Genomic DNA, 17840 nt, shown 5'->3' on the forward strand with positions numbered 1-17840 from the left:
AAATGTAAAAAATTATTCAAAATGTAAATTGTTCAAAAACTATCTACCCTATCAAGAGTTGGAAAAACAGGGACCGAATCTTGTTGAATTTAAGAGAATGAGGGGAAACACAAAACCAAAAGATCAGGATTAGAATGGAGTGCAAATGACTGGATGCTGAGAAAGCACATCATACTGCAAGGCCTCTCTTGCTCTGAAAACCTATTAGCATTCTTGAATCAGATCTTGCTTTCCCATCCCTCTAGAGGCCTTTCCCAAAAGTATCCACCAGAAAGGATGTTTGACTTGAAAACCTTATTAGCTCCAGTCAGCATAGCCCATCTTCAGGATATATGGACTTGGAGCATGGAAGAGACAGGACATTAGCCACCTGCATCTTCAAAGGGTTTGTATGTCATATTCGGTCCTCCGTTCTCTTAAATTACAACTGTGTTAGGGACGAGAAGCTGGCTGTTAGAATCAAGGTGAAAAAGCACAATGAAAAGACCCAATCCAGGAACCAATGTAAGAAAAAGAAAAAGAAAAGGGAAATCATCACAGGCCATATTAATATTCGTAATTTGTGCAGGTAGTCCTTGACTTACTTTCAAAGTTACAGAAGCACTGGAAAAAGTGACTTATGACCATTTTTACGGCTGTTGTACGTGATCCTATGGTTACGTGATCAAAATTCAGATGTTTGGCAATTGACTCATATTTATGCAGCGTCCCGGGATCATGTGATCACTTTTTGTGACAGGAGCAAAGTCAACGCGGAAGCCAGATTCACTTAACAAACCGTTGTTACTAACTTAATTTCTGCAGCGATCCACTTAACAACTGTAGCAAACAAGGTCGTAAAATGGGACAAAACTCACTTAACAAATGTCTCACTTAGCAACAGAAATTTTGGGCTCAATTGTGGTCATAAGTGGAGGACTACCTGTAAGTAGGCTTTACAGAAAAGAAGTAGCTGTTGCTAGGTTGTAATTTTAAAACGTTGGGGGGAAAAACAAAGCTACTATTGGCAGGGAACGGGAAAGCAAGGCTGGGTAGAAATTGAAAGGGTTCCTTCTCAGAAATGTAAGGTTTGAATGAATTATAAGCTTTTAGGAAAGTGCACAAGCTTGGCATTACATCACTGGGTCATCCACACACACAAAAAAAGTCTAAAAAAGATTTTTAAAAAGTCAGCAATTGCCTAGCAACAGCCCAAGATGAAACAGCTTCCCAGGGCAGCAACCAGATGCTAGAGAGAGAGGGTGGGCCAGGCGCTGCAGCCTCCCATCTGCTCTGAAGGGCTCAAGACAGTTCCGATTAAAAACAACAACACTGTTTTTTTATTTGAAATAAACAGTGCAGGATGTGTTTCCAGTGGGCTGGGAATGCGAGGCTAGCAGTGAATGATGGACCAAGAAGAAAGCATGGATCTGCACTTAGTTTTCTGAAGTAGAAAAAGTAGTAGTAGTAACACGGTTACTATTTCTCAACTAAAAGGGGGGGAAAAAATCAAGATTTTTCAAATATCTTTGGTAGCTAATTTTCTTATTTTAATATAATGCTTCGATTAATTTTTCCCCATTTAATTAATCCCAACTACTGACATTTGAATCCTACCCCTAAATTCTCCAGCCATCCATGTTCTCTCCCAAACGAACAGCAAAAGCGCATACTCACCTGTGAAAGGTTCCACTGAGTTTGCTGTGTTTGCGGCTGCATGCCGTATTTCTGTGGCTGGGGTATCTGTCCCAATACTGTTCCTTGGGGCCCACCAATGCTTTGAGGGAGTCCCAAACCAGCAGTTTGTGTAGTGACTGAAAAGCCGTTTGGCATTCCCATGCCCACCATCATGCCTACATTCTGTCCAATTACAGGCACTGGTGGGGCCATCATGTTTCCCATCATTGGGGGGGCCGTTGGCACCGGTACAGGCACAGGCACAGGACCTCCCATGGCTGGAAACGCTGGAAAATGAGCCGAGGGCTGGCCAGCAAAGGGCAGCGGTTGGGCCCCCATGAAGACTCCTATTTGGGGCAAAAGGAGTAGAAAGGAAAAGAGGAGGTTTACGCCAGTCAAAGCTCACATTTGTCCAACATGGCTATCCAAATAAGGCTAAGGAGGGATGGGGAAAACTTGCCCCGAGGTGGCTCATTATAAGATGTTTTAAAAAGCCATATTTATCTTCCATGCATGTTGCAATCTGAGTGTAAAGTTTTCAGATTGAGGAAGACTATAAAATTGTTAATAAACAATTAGGGAAGAGTATGGTGATGTACAGTGTGAGTTTGGAGATATTGCACTCATTAACAGGATAGGAAAACAATTTTCCTCTTCCTCTGGCCAGCTTTCATGTTTCCTTTGATCCTTTGCTCATTCTCTCACTATATAAGGTTAACTCTATAATGTGGCCCGGAGGTGGGTAGGCTTTATTATTTGTAGAGCTTCTTTTCCACTCTAACAAGCTCAGAGTTTTTTGGGGGAAAAACACACATTTTTTTCTATTACTTTACATGCACATCTATTACTTTATATGCAAAAAAACATGCAAGATATACTGATCGAAACTTACAAAAACTGCTGGAACATGAGCCCTTAACCATGAATATTTTTTTTATTTTTTTTTAACTTGATTTATATGCCGCCCTTCTCCAGAGATAATAATGAGGTATCATCTTATTTACCAAGCACAGATCTGGGAGACCAGGGATAATGGAACTGTGGATAGTAAAAGCCTTGCAACTACATTATTTTCAAGCCAAGGCAGAGGGGAATTAATAGACAAACCAACAATAGCCTCCATTTCTGCCCTTTAGCAGGTTAGCTTCATCTTATTAATACCAGATGAGATAGAGAAAATCAATTTACTGGGCAATTAGTGAATTTTAAGGAACAACTTCCCTCAAACACCTTAGTGGTGAACTATTTTAATTACCTACGGTTTTTCTAAAGCAGTGATTGAAAATCTTAGCTTAATTTTAATTGAGTCTAAATCAAACTTCAACTTTTTGGAGAAAAAAATCAGTCAGTAGTTCTGGCCAAAGCAGAAGATTTCTACCTACAGTAATAAGTGGCAAAAGAACTTATCAGGAAAAAACGTGGCAGCCCCACTTCTGTTTGGCTCTACTTTCCTTGCCCCCCCCCCGATTGGCATGTCATTGTGTGTGTGGTCTAGACCAAACCAAAAAAGCAATAGTTGATCACTTCAATTGTAAAGTTACCTTACATTCTATGTAGTTACACTGTTTTTCTGTTCTAATGAAATCAGAACAATTTCCAACAATTTATATTTTTAAAGGTGAAAACATTTCCTAACATAGTAACTTTGACACAATTAGCCTAAAGGGGGGAGGGGGGGAGAGGGATGTCCATTTAGTCCCAAGTCTCAAATGTCTGTTAAATACAAATCCTCCATGTAACCCATGTTAATTTACATCATTGTGTAATGATGTAATTTGCATTACTGTACAAATGGAAGCTCGTGCAAATAGTGTACATTTAAGTGAATTGTTAATACAACAAATTTAGTCTGTTAGGGAAATGTCTGGATGTAGATTTTTTTCTGCTGTTAAGAAACAGCAGCTTCTTAAATCAATTTTACTTTACAAGCAGAAGCTTTTATTTCAAGAGTCATGTCATCTCTCTTAATTCCTTTATTTTCTTGATTGACATTTATTTGTCGTTAAGCTGTCTATTTGTTCATCATGTTTTGTTTCAGAATAAAAGGTAAAGATAAAGGAGTCCCTGCAGGTTTTACTCTACTAGTTGTAGCTGACTTTAGGGTGCAGTGCTCGTTTCTGTTTCTCAATATTTTTACACACTCACACAGTTCTTTTATGGTGCATGGTTTTGCGGCTTACTTAATGGTTTTTTTTTTCTATAGAAATCTCTTTTCTTCTCCATCCCTTCCTCCACTGTTTTGGGGATTAATTATATCAAAATGCAGCAGTATATTACATCTGATTTAGGACATCCTGAATTTAATTCCAATATCACTTTTTAAATGACAGAACTATACTAGTGGACGTTATTATAGTAATAGTAATTTAATGCAATAGTATTGCAGTAGCAATACAACAATAGTGACTAGCAATGTCCTTTTAACAGCAATAGCACTTAGACTTATATACTGCTTCATAGTGCTTTACAGCCCTCTCTAAGCAGTTTACAGAGTCAGCATATTGCCCCCCAACAATCTGGGTCCTCATTCTACCAACCTCAGAAAGATGGAAGGCTGAGTCAACCTTGAGCCTGGTGAGATTTGAACTGCCAAATTGCAGTCAGCCGGCGGTCATCAGAAATAGCTTGCAGTACTGCACTCTAACCACTGCACCACCGTGGCTCATTTTAATGTGCTAATGTGAGGAATTTTAATCAGTATCTATTCATTGGAGAAGTCTTCCCAGATGGGAGGCTGTAATTTCCATTAAGCACGTCTCTGAATTAAGCTCTACATGAAAAGAAGGCAGCACTAAGGAAAAGAGACTAAAGTTAAGGACAATGAAATACCTCATCTCCCCATGCTACTGAGCACTTAATGCTCAGGACTACGTGGTTCAGTTGCTTTAAACACATGCAAATACATATTCAAGACTGGACATTTGTTTTAGATTGGTGTTTCATAATAACTTTTAAAATATAAACCCAGACTCATTTCTACAGCAGCATCTTTTTCCCTAGGGAGAAGACATAACTACAGGTTTGTTAGTAATCTTTTAAATAATGCACGCTGGAAGTAGATCAGACAGGTAATTTACCTGGGACATTCTGCTGGGGAAGAGTGCCCGTGCCATACAAGGACAAGATGGAATCCTTGGAGAGTAGTTTCTTTGCTGACTCTTCTGATTTTGTTTGTTCGGTAAACAGATCAAGATCTCCAGATGCAGCAGATAACGTGGCAGCCGCTGGGTTGGTGGAAGCATTCTGGGAAATAAAAGTCAAAGACTGATGAAAATCAACCAGTGGAGATAGAAGTATGTTGTTCAAAATTATATAGCAACTTCAGAGACAAGTAGCAAATTTCCCAAATATTTGTATCACAAATTTATTTACACTACATAAATAACACCAGCATCAATGCATTTAAGTTATATATTCTTTGCATGTCACAAGAGCTAAGAATATAAAAATAAGAATAGTTCCATATTTTATGCAGCAAGAGTATTATTTGCAATAAAAATATAAAAGCTATATTTTCTATGTGTGTATATCTGGAAACTGGCTAGATTATGATCACATGGGCATCTTTATGTCAGTTTATACTCTTTCATCAATATTTTGTGGCTTTCTTAAAAAGTCCCTAACTTACTTCTATGTCACCGCTAGAATTCTTTTTGGGATCCGCTTTACAATGCCTTACTTCTTCAGAAGAAATTATCATTAAGTGAAAATTCAATTCTGCCCTTTTCTTCAAGTGATTTAAAGAAATATTTGAAAAAAGGAATTTACGACTGAAATACTGAACAAAATTTTCACCATGTGTCAGTTTTTCGCAATTGTAATTAAATGAACTGGACTAGCTTCTAAGTAAGTAAACTGCTACTTATTCTTAATTAATAAAATTCATGGAAATAAAGTCTCAAATAGTTTATAAAGGTTGGATTCCCAAAGTCTGTAGGTGTATTTAAAAAAAGGAGACACACATCCCTATCATAATCACAATCAGTTTTGCTTTGCCCCCTGCACAGGAACGATGAAAAAGTAACAGTTCAAATAGTTTGAAAATTAGAAATTATTACAATTTAATGATATGTTCATCTTTTCTTCAATTTGTAAGGTGTAAACTGGCACCTAGCTTAATAGCTCATTATTCCCAATCTAGCCAAGGATGAGTGAAATAAAGGCTTCTTCAAATAATCTCCAGTTGTTCTTCTGATGTAAGGAGCTATGTTTGACCTTACATTAATTTTATAATACAAGATAAAAATATAATGTGTTTCATTGGTAACCACTAATTTTGGGGAGCCTTGATTGAAGTATCAAGGGCAAACATTCTTAACCTCTTTCCAATGAGCTATTGAATTTTTCTTTAGTGCTGCTGTAGAGGGAGAGAGGTATTGTAAATTGCAACAGATATTACATCTTAACATTAACATGCAGATATCCTCACTTAATAATAATTTGTTTAGCAACTGTTCGAAGTTAAAGACAGCACTGAGAGAATGATCCATACACCTGGTTCCTAAAATTATGGAGGCTGCATAGTCACATGATCAAAATTTGGGTAGTAGGCAGCTCACCCACACTTATGACCAGAGGAGCACACAACTCTCCTCTCATGTCTATATCTACCCCTCTCCATGACTGCCCTTTTGGCTGCTCTGCACAACAGTACTCAGCAAATCCAATGTTGGGGTTGAAGTAGAGGCCTGGGGCATGGATCAGGATGGGCCCTTACCGAATGACCAGTTGTATTCTGTTAATGATGGAGTCGGGCACAGCCATGATTATCATTGCTAAGTCATGCTGCCATGTGATCTAATGCTTTACAACTTCATTGTATAGCAATGGAATTTCCAATTACTGCCGTAACTTGAGGATTACCTGGACACTGACATTGCAATATGCTACTTTAACCATGTATTCTGTATTGTATCCCTAGCTCCCAATGTAACCTTGATAGCGTGCCAAACACTGACATAAATATTTTGTCCTTCTGTTGCTTCTATTACAAATCCCAAAGTCAACTACCATGTTAAATTAATAGTTTTTGCACCTTACCTGGGCAGTTGGTATAGATGCGGCTGGCAAAGGATTAGAGATCATTGGGCCAAATATATCCAGATCATCATCATTCAGAACTGGGGCAGGAGCGATAGTACTTCCATTTGTAACAGAGGAGTCAGCAGGACCATCTTACATTTTTTGGATTAAAAAAAAATATTAAGCCAGATTGATAATTGTGAAGCATATACACATAGCAGGGAAGTACACTGATACAAGGCACCATACAGGTAGTTCTCGAAACCCCCCTTGTCCCAAAAAAGTAATTTGACCTGGTTCTGAAGTTCCAATGGCTATCCCCCCCCCACCCGCATTTCAGGTGCTCGGCAACTGGGCCACCTTTCTGGCTATTTGTAGCATCCTGCAGTCATGTGACCGCAATTTCTAATGTTTTTGTTGAAAACCAGCATTTACTTCATTTTTGGGAAAAAGCACCTTATATAGCAAACAACTGGATTGCTTAACAACCACGGCAAAAAAGGTTGTAAAATCAGATTGGTCATATGACTGACCTGCTTCATGACTGTCATGTCTTATGATGGGCAGGTTGGTTCCATTATGGTTGTAAATCAAGGACTACCTGCATGTTGGCAGAAATCACCAAGTGTTTCATAAATTGTATTTAGGCTCCACCAATACTAAGCCAACACCTTACCATTCAAGTTTACAACAGTAGAGGTGCAATCTTTCCATAGTCTCTTGGAAAATAATAAACAGGACAGAATGTAGCACTTAATTCAGAGCTTGTAAAATTAGACTGCAGTTGCTAAAGATTCCTCATCTGTATTTTACAGATTCAATAATAGCCCGCTTGAGGCAAGGTCTGTCTTAAGATACTGTGAGTTTGAGGTCAAAGTTACACAGACTCAAAACAATTTTTGGGTGGAAGAAAAGTAAAGAGGTTTTTGGTTTACAGGATCCCAAGCTGTAATCACAATATGCGCAGTGGCCAAAACAGATGCCCAACCTATTCCAAACGCATAGGAAATGTTATTCCTGTCTACCTAGGTAATTCAAAAGGGAGATAAACCACTAGTTTGAAAAATAAGTGGTAGCTGACTAAAAAATAATGCAATTTTTCATTTATTTTTTTTTCTAGATGTTATGAGTGAAATTTCTTTGATAGCCGTAAGTTCCATCCTCCTACAAGTCCAAAGTTAGAAACAGCCTCAGCATAAAGTCTCAATTTGATAAATATGAAATTAAATCCCTCTAGATATCCATGTTATTTTTTTCCCTCAGCATGAAATCTGCAGCAGACTATTGAACTATTTTTAACATATTCATCTACGCTTTATAGATTTACAAAACTGTAAACTAATATCACAAATTACGCTTTGAAGTTTGCTTTTAGTTCCAAAGGAGTACAGCTCTGTAATTTATGCATTTATTATAACATATCACACATTTCCACTATAAACATGAGTTTCTCGTTTTTTTAGTCTTCTTCCCTTTGGGATGTACTTCTTCCTGCACTGAGTCTGAAGGTAACATTCTTGGAAAAAACCCCTCAGAGGGAAGGACCATCTAAATATCTATATTAGTGCTCTACGGCAATATCCTAGATGTAGGCCAACACCAAATATATACATTCTGGCATTTAATGTTGGTCCGGAAAAATTCATAAATAAAATAAAGTATAGTGAATGTAGGACATCTCCAAGAGGACCTGCCAAATCTCTCTCTTTGATCACTCTCTGTATTAGAGCAAAATTCTTTAGGAGGTTAATACATTTAGGCAGACAGAATATCATCTCCGAAATTATGAAAACACAATTTCAACAAAATAAAAGTAATTTTTCTCTTGGTGGTCCTAAAGGCATTCGCTTTTGGGAAATATATTAAAGTAGCCTTTCAGGAATCAGATTCTTCAGTAAATTTCAAGTAACACTACTATGGTAGATGGATATTTATCCACTTTACATTACTTAAAAATAAGCTTATCGCATCCAGAAAATTCCAGAAGAAAGTTGTTTAAAAAACATAGTTGATCTAATTATTCTACTTTGCTTGAAAAAATACAACTGTGTTGTTGGTTTTTTTGCCCCAATTATTTCTCTGTTTATTCAACTAGCAAAAGACAGCATAGGTTTTCTTGTGTCCCTGCAGTACCTACATTAAAATATGTTTTAAATCGGCTCAAAAGCTTAGCATGTAGGTGCAGTGGATTCACAGAAATTGGAGAAGCTTGGCAACATCTTCTATGAAGATGCTTTTTTAACGAGTTAGTTTCCAAAACTTCAGAATTTTGAGACAGTGGGTTGTAAACATAATTAATGGAAAGATGAAAATAGTCTATTTGGCCTATTTAATTTCTACTGGATCTGCTAAGTGTATTTTTATACCATTTTCTGTGTAGTCATCACAAAAGTTCAATACATGCTTTACATGCATATATATATTACACATACACATATGTACACACATATACCCAGATGAAACCAATGCATTAAAACACTGCAGATTTATAAAAGAGAGAAGAAAAACAAATGAAATAATTTTCCCATGATACTCATCCAAAAAAAGCCAGGATGAAGAGAGGCACTTAGAAAGGTTCCAAAATTTCCTTAGTGTCTCAGTATGTTTTTCACAGAAACCTTTGACTAAAATTGTAATTAATAACCCCTCAGTGACCTTGTACATGAGATGCCCTGGGGTGCCACAATGTAGAGTTTGGGGACTATAGATTTGAATGAAACAACAGTAGTCATCTTGTGGATTTCAGTGGGAAAACAAGAGAGTAAACTGCAATTATTATAAGTGAAGATTATACTGTGTTGCTTATAGCAAAGTCTTTGTGAATTAACTTAGTGATCATCTAAGTTTATCTAAGCTTATCCCCTGCATTATGAAAAGGGCACTGTGTCAAGCATTCTGATTCACCAAATTGTTTTAAGGACATACATGCCATCGAACAGTGAAGCCTCAATTTAATGAACCTCTACTTAGCAGACATGGGATGCAAGTTCTGTTAAGGCATATAAATTAAAGCAAAAAAATAAAATAAAAAATAAAGACAGCCTTCAAAACAACAAAGTCTGTTGCATCCAAGGTAACCTGGATAAAGCAATTAAGTTACATTGTTTTATTTTAGCTTACTTTACCTTACAATATCCATGGCAGTTTATAGAATTTTAACATTACACAAATGACTCAAATTGACAAAGTGACATATGTGTAAATAAAACAGACAATCAGGAATAACAGAAAACCTTTAATGTGGTTTCACTATAGTTAGATTGCCTCTACCCAGGAAAGGTTATCTGCAAACAAAACTTGTCAATTGATACTCCTAGCCATATAACTAAGTTGACCCTCAAGAACTCTGATTTTCAGAGGGAGAATTGGAATGGAGGAGGGAGGTTAAAGGGCAAACTACCTTCTGCAGTAATTGCTGACTCTACATGACACTTTGACATTAGTAGACTGATCTCAAACATATTCCATTCATATATCACTTCTTAGTGTAAAGATAAACAATTCCATCTACAGCCACACAACTTTCTTTTCTCCCTGTGTTCAGAAAAAGGTGGTACATAAATAGAAAAGTCTGGCCATGTTAAAAAAAACAAAACCTAGTCAGATGTTGGAATAAATGAGGTTAAGGAGAAGAAATTCCAATTAGTCCTTGGAATAATCAATAGGTTGAATATGAAAACTGACATCTGTTTTGAACTATTCATGCTCAAGTGAAAAGTTTCCTCTTCCTAGCTCTAAAAGCCTCTTCCATGGCTTCTAAAACCATGATCCTCTGGACCTCTACTTAACGAACTTTAGATTCCAAGGACATTTGATTTGGATTTTAATCTCAAAGGACCAGACCACTGTTTCTGAAGCAATTGGCAGTCTGTATTTGTCATTTATATCAATTTATATCATTACGTAGTTTTTTTTAAAAAAAATTGATTTATATGTCGCCCTTCTCCGGAGACTCAGGGCGGTTTACAGTGCGTTAAGCAATAGCCTTCATACTTTTGTATATTTTATACAAAGTCAGCTTATTGCCCCCACAAACTGGATCCTCAATTTACCTACCTTAGAAAGGATGGAAGGCTGAGTCAACCTTGAGCCTGGCAAGATTCGAACTTACTTTAATAGCAGGCAGCTGGTGTTAAATTACAGTGCTTTTAGTCTGCAGCGCTATTCAGGCTCTTGACGGTTTTTATATTAATTTACATCATTTGGATGATTATGCAAATGATGTAAATGAAATCTATGCATAAATTCGGATTTAACAGATATTCTAACTTGATGGATATACTTTCCCCCCGATCGGTCTCTTACATCCAGGCTTTACTGAAACAGAAAAAAGTTGTTTTTAAGAAAAAATGGAAGTATGCTTATGAGAGAATTGAGTAAAAACAATAAACCTAGGTTTTTGAGTACTGTAAAATTGAACCAAGATTTACATACCATGTTTCCCCGAAAAGAAGATCCTCTTATATTTTTTTGAACCCCAAAATAAGCACTTGGCCTTATTTTTGGGAAGATCTTATTATTTTGGGGTGCATGGAGCAAGATGGGTCTCCTTTTGCCGCCTTACCTGATTTCCCGCTCTGTGTTTAAATATGTTTGGGGAGGGCTTATTTTCAGGGGAGGCTTATTTTAACACATGCGCTCAAAAGCCCGATTGGGTTTATTATAAGGGGATGTCTTATTTTTGGGGAAACAGGGTACTATATAGTATTTTCATTCTGGCATGCTTTCCTGTCTCTGCCACTAGCCTATAGTTATTGGTGGCAGGACAATATGAAGATCATGCCATACGTTTGCTAATGAAACCATATTCCCAAGAATGAAAAGAAGGAACACAATTCCTTTCCTATTTTATTATCACTTATCTCTGCAACAAACCAAAGGGGAAAATTTACTATTCTATGATCAATACTGGATCTCCAGAATCACAAAGTAGAATTTTAAAACCTCAAAGGGAGCATTGGTTATACAGAAAATTCTCTAGGCAAAATATTGTTTACAAGGTGGAAATTTAGTTTCTTCGTGTTTTTGGTAAATCTCTTCCTTAATGTCTGTTATTTTAAAATCAATCTAAAATAAATGAACGTAACAATTCACTGATGCCCTCACAAGAAGATTGTGATTATCTGTTTTTAAGTAATAATATGCTGAGATGGTTGGTTACTTTAAAGCCTGCAACTATACATTTTCATTTGTTTTCTAATGGAACATTTAACTGGTAAATGGTACACCAAACAGAAAATGAGTTTTGCTTCTTTTGGCAAATTCAACCTTTCAACTTGATAGAAGTGGTAATGCTGTAACATGGCATGGTTTTGCAAGACATGCAAGAAAAGGAGTAGTTTTGTAACAGCATTATTTTAAAGGAAATGCCTGTTTCCAAATTTAAAAAGTGATGTCAGTTACTTTGAATTTAAATCTCTAGCATGGTGAATTTACACACACACACACACACACACACACACACACACACACACACACAAACAAATCTGTAAAGCTAAAAGACAAGTATTATCTGCAGTATTATAAAAGGTTGGGAAATCAGTTGGGGAAAAATAACATTACATTACTAGCAAAACCTACAATATTTTACAAGTATTCATGAACCATGTGAACTGTTGGTAATATTGCTCTTCAATCTGAAATACACTGGTGAAGATCAAAAGAGTACATAGTGTACATTTTAAGAGGATGAGAGTAAAAATGTTTGTCTCGCTATATTCACATACATGGAGAAGGGAATTAACTGATAGAATGGCTTCCCTTTTTCCAGTGCTTCTCCAATTCTATTGCATATATTTTAATTGTTTTCCAGACATAAACAGGAAATATAAGAAGGGAAAGTCGATCCATGACATATTTGCAAATCATTTTAAACCATTAGTACTTTATGATAACCTATATTCAATCACACGTTAAATATTTGTAGAGCTCCAGAGGTGCTAAGAGTATTTTTTGCACTGATGCCACAGTAAAATAATCCAGTAATTTTCTGAATATTTTTAAATATACAGTGACTAAGAATCTCCTTTTTTATATAAAAAATATGTAAAATGTGAAAGAATGAACAGAAATAGCAACTAAGACAACTGCTTGTTATTGGGGGAGCATAACAACAACAACACTACAATACTAGTAATAAAATGATATTCTTTCTCAATGAACTGGGTCAGCAAAGTTGTGACAATAAAAATCACAATAAATCATTTTGATTAATTAAATCAACAGCAGCCTAACTGAATGCCTGTAGACAACACCCATATTTTATCTAAATCTGTATGTAACCCTTGAAATTGTTACTTAAACAACACCCACCATCCTAACTCTAGGAGTTAGGATGGTGGGTGTTTTGTTCTATATACATTTTACTATCTGAAGAGTTTTGGAGAAGTCAAAAGCAAGCACACTATTCGGTGGCCTTCAGTCAGGTGGATAATAATACTGTCCTAAAGTGGTAATTATTCTAATAACTAAAACTAATATTTTTGATCTCGTGAGGATCTTAAAATCTAGGAATATTCATATGGGGGAATTTTTTTTTTAGTAGGACAATCCAGGATTTAATATCTATCCTCAGAAACAGATTCCGTTTCCCGTAAAGCTGTTGTAATGAGTGAATTATATGCTCTCCATAACTGGTCTAAATTGATACATGGCTGTGGCATTCTGGAACAGTAGAATCAAAGTCTTACTTAAAGCCTATTATAATACCCTGCAATCATATCTCTAAAGGCTCTTTTCTTAAACTGACTACAGAATATTGAAAATTAATACCGCCATGTTTGTGCCAATCTTAAAACATTAAGAATCTACTTTCCTCGCTTAGAAGTGAGCTAAAGTTGTAAATTGTTGCCACTGGCTTTGCACTGAAAGGACGCATTCTTACTGGTTCAGTTTACTGATAGGCTAGGAAAGAAGTGGCTTTACACTTATGAGACATGGTGGTGTAGTGGCTAAAATGGTTAGAATGCAGTACTGCAGACTAACTCTGCTCATTGCCAGAGTTCGATCCTGACCGGCTCAAGGTTGACTCAACTTTCCATCCTCTCAAGGTTGGCAAAATGAGGACCCAGATTTTTTTTTTTTTGGGGGGGGGATATATGCTGATTCTGTAAACTGCTTAGAGAGGTCTGTAAAGCAGTATATAAGACTAAGTGCTATTGCTAATTAAAATACTGACTTGCTGATGGTTGCAAGTACAACTGACTAGCGATACAATACTAGCAAAGCCTAATGGGATAGCAACACAGGTGCAAGTATGAAGTTATGATGGGGTGTGCTGTTAAGGATGAAAAGATGCTTCTTTGGCATTGGTGATATTACAGACAAGATGGAGGAGGTGGGGATAGCAGAAGCAAGGCTGGGGCAGCAGCATGGGCAAAATGGGAAGGGAAGTTGCAATTAGCATCTTCATTAGTATAGCAGGTATACTGCTATTATATATGTATCACAGCTGCTTCCCAAAAATTGAATAGCATGGGAGAATTAATAGGCTAATGGTCACACTACTGATCATGATACTCCAGCACCTTCTAAGGAATCAGAACTAATATAAATTAATGTCTAAACATACCAGCACAGCACGTTAGAAGTGTACCAAAGTTCTGAAAGATGATTCAGGAATGCATCATCCACTCAGACAAAAAAGAATTTGCCAAAGTAATAAAAATAAGTTCTATTTCACACTCAGACCTGAAGCCATGATTTTAATTAAAGTACTAATATTTTAAATGAAAAATAAATAAATAAGTGGGCAAGATGTTTGGGGGGAAACCAAGCAAAGAATCTGGATGTACACTGGTTCCACAAGTTGGTAAAGAGGCCTGAATCACTCTGTCCTGCTATCATGAGAAGCTTGGTTCCTATGTTCCTTGGAGCCGTGGTCATACAGTGGTTAGAATGCAGTATTGCAGGCTAATTTAGCTCACTGCCACAGTTCGATCCTCACCGGCTTAAGGGTGACTCAGTCTTCCATCTTTCCGAGGTTGGTAAAATGAGACCCAGATTGTTGGAGGCAATATGCTGACACTGTAAACCACTTTAGAGTGCTGTAAAGCACTACGAAGCGGTATATAAATCTAAGTGCTATTGCTATCCTCAATGCACAGGAATATTCCTGAAAAGGGTGTGTGAGGAGGTGTCCAGAATAAAAGTTAAAAGCCGAATTAATTGCAGGAGAAAGGATGGAATAATCTATTCCTTCTCTGGCATGTATGTTTTTTCAGGATCGCTGGCCCGATTGGGGAAAAAACCCTTCTTTAAGTTAGCATGACAATTAAGCTGAAGATTGGTGTCCTGAGAAACTAAATTCAAATTCACACAGGATTAATGATGATTCCTTAGGATGGGACATTAAACAAACAAAAAAATGCAATATTCACAGAGCTATGTGAATATTGAATTTTCTCTGTGAATATTGCATTCTCTCATCAGAATCTTGTGATAAATTTCTCTTCCAAAAGGAACTCTAATTACTTTTAAGTATATATTTTTCTCAATTCAAATATACAGATAGCTTCCATTTATTCTATTCAAAATTATAGATAATTACTTACCAAGTCCCAGAAGATCAACAGTTGATTCTGGTACTTTCTTAGGACTTGTTTTAAGCTCAAGTTGCTGATCTTCTTTCTTCTGAGGCTTTATTAAAAATGAATAGAGATTGTGACAATACATATACACATGTGAAATACCACAAACAAGAGCCTCCATGCAGTCTTACTTTAAATTGGAAAGACGATTATTATTGTGTGTACTAGAACACATAGAAAAGGCAAATTGGCAAAAGAAGTATGACAGAATTCATTTCCTACTGGTCAGAGACATTTGCATACACTACTTCGCAATAACTCTTTGGAAAATAACTCTTCTCTGGAAAAGGCCAATAGGGGAGCTGAGACAGAAAGAATACTCATTCATTTATTCATTCATTCTTACGGTCTGTCTCAATCACAGACAATTGTAAGCAGCACACATTTCCAATACAGGGAAAAAAAGATTGTAACAACACATTATAATATAATGTAAAAGAAGCAATAATACCGTCCTGCCAAGAAATACCATTCTCAATAAAATGATCAGCTATTGCAAAGTGGTAACATGCCGTTCTATCAGACCCTGAAGACTTTCTGAAACAGTAATCCCTGGGCAGCTTTTGCAAATCTAAACAGGGTGCTGATCTGACCATGAGTAGGAATCAACAACTTGATTACCCAATGCCAACTAAAGAGTTGTGCCGATCTGAAGTGTCCTTTGAAACAAAGACTCTCAAGGTTATTTCTCATTTGCTTTGCTACAACACAACACCAACATCACTTGCATATAATAATTTACTAACATGTAGCTTTTTGAATGTCAAATAATGCGGAGAAAATTGAATGATTATGTGCCATCAACTCTTAGTGACCATGTAGATGGATATCCAGGATGATTTCACCCCAACCTGGTTCTTCAGGTCTCCCGGTGCTGTACCCGTCATCACTGATCTCCCCCTCTTCCAACTTTCTTTCCATCTTTACAGCAATATGGTTTTCTCAAGAGAATTGGGTCTTTGCATAATGTGTCTAAAATGTAATAATATGAACCTGGCTTTCTGTGCCTTGAGTGAGAACTCTGAATGGATTTGTTCTATGATCCTTTTGTTTACTTAGCTGGCCAATATTCTTCTCCAATACTAAAGTTCAAAAGTTTTAACAGTCTTTTCAGTACACTATGTTTCTTTAAATTCCAACTTGGTTTCTACCCTGTTTTCCCCAAAATAAAACATCCCCTGATAATAAGCCCAATCGGGCTTTTGAACGCAGGGCAATAAGGCCAAGCGCTTATTTCAGGGTTCAAAAAAAAAATATAAGACAGGATCTTATTTTTGGGGAAACACGGTATAAAGTGTCAGTGGGAAAATTATACTACTAAGTGCTACACCACAGAATAATTCTTGACTTTTCCTTTGTTGTTGATAATCATAAAATGCAGAAGCTATCCACCAGATACCTACCTATCTACCTACCTACCCATCCATCCATCCATCCATCCATCCATCCATCCATCCATCCATCCATCTTAGTATAGCCACCCATCTCACAGCTGTTCTAGGGCTGTTTGCTGCACCTTTGTCTCTATGCTCCTTGACTATCATTTCTAGAGCTTACCAATTATTTCCATTTTCGCCTATCAGAGTACAGGTAATCCTCGACTTACAACAATCTGTTTAGTGACTGGTCAAAGTTACAACGGCACTGAAAAAATATGACTTATGACCATTTTTCACAGTTACGACTTTTGCAGCATCCCCATCATCATGTGATCAAAATTCAAATGCTTGGCAACTGGTTCATATTTATGACCGTTGCTGTGTCCCAAGGTCATGTGATCATCTTTTGTGACCTTCAGTGGGGAAGCCAGATTAATTTAACAACTGGGTTGCTAAATTACCAACTGCAGTGATTCACTTAACAACTGTGGCAAGAAAGATTGTAAAATGGGACAAAACTCACTTAACAAATATCTCACTTAACAACAGAAATTTTGGACTCAATTGTGGTCGTAAGTCAAGGACTACCTTTACTATTATCAGCATAGTGCAGATTCTGATATTTATTCCTTGAATTTTAAACACACGCTCATCTTCTTCTAATCAGGCTTCCTCAATATATAGTCAGCATACAGGCTAACTATGATTAAAATCTCCACTCAGTTAAGCCATTCAATTTACTAGCTATTCTTAATAGGTAAAGTTGCAGTTGCTGCAAAGATTAAAAAAAAAAAAAAACTTGGAACATAAGCCAAATACACTGAGTTTCTTGAGGAAAGTTCTACTGTAAATCTAGCACATCAATAATTTATTCATTACTAGAAAGAAAAACTATGAAATCACAGACTTCTATAAAATGGATTTTGCAAACAGTTACCAACACTGAACATTTCATTTATTAGTATTTGAAGAATTTTCTTTTCCTAGCATGAGCCCACATTGTCAGACAATCTCTCGCTCTAGGTGCATGTTTTTTTTTTTTTTTTGGGTGCTATTGTTTTAGGGACATGCTTCAAAATTAAATAATCAAGCTTAAGATATATTTGAAATGCAAGTCCCCCATCCAGTGGTGAAATGTAAAATTTGTTACTACCAGTTCTGTGGGCATGGCTTGGTGGTGGTGGAGTAATGTGAC

General features: G+C 36.7%; 1 protein-coding gene across 3 annotated transcripts in view; it reads right to left on the reverse strand.

Moving 5' to 3' along the window:
* SMAP1 (small ArfGAP 1) overlaps window positions 1–17840 on the reverse strand; it is a 60713-nt gene that overhangs the window by 1830 nt on the left and 41043 nt on the right. For 2 of the 3 annotated variants that reach the window (XM_070932908.1, XM_070932909.1), the window contains 4 exons: window positions 15231–15315; window positions 6697–6830; window positions 4734–4899; window positions 1657–2003 (listed from right to left, as the gene is read on the reverse strand). In XM_070932908.1, the coding sequence (XP_070789009.1) occupies window positions 1657–2003; window positions 4734–4899; window positions 6697–6830; window positions 15231–15315 (732 nt within the window). Of the gene's footprint in view, window positions 1–1656; window positions 2004–4733; window positions 4921–6696; window positions 6831–15230; window positions 15316–17840 lie in introns of all 3 variants that reach the window. The other variant, XM_070932910.1, reaches the window with a different exon arrangement.

This window comes from Pituophis catenifer, unplaced genomic scaffold (assembly GCF_029215685.1).
Source record: "Pituophis catenifer annectens isolate HBS135680 unplaced genomic scaffold, rPitCat1.0.hap2 SCAF_1, whole genome shotgun sequence".
Lineage (NCBI taxonomy): Eukaryota > Metazoa > Chordata > Lepidosauria > Squamata > Colubridae > Pituophis > Pituophis catenifer.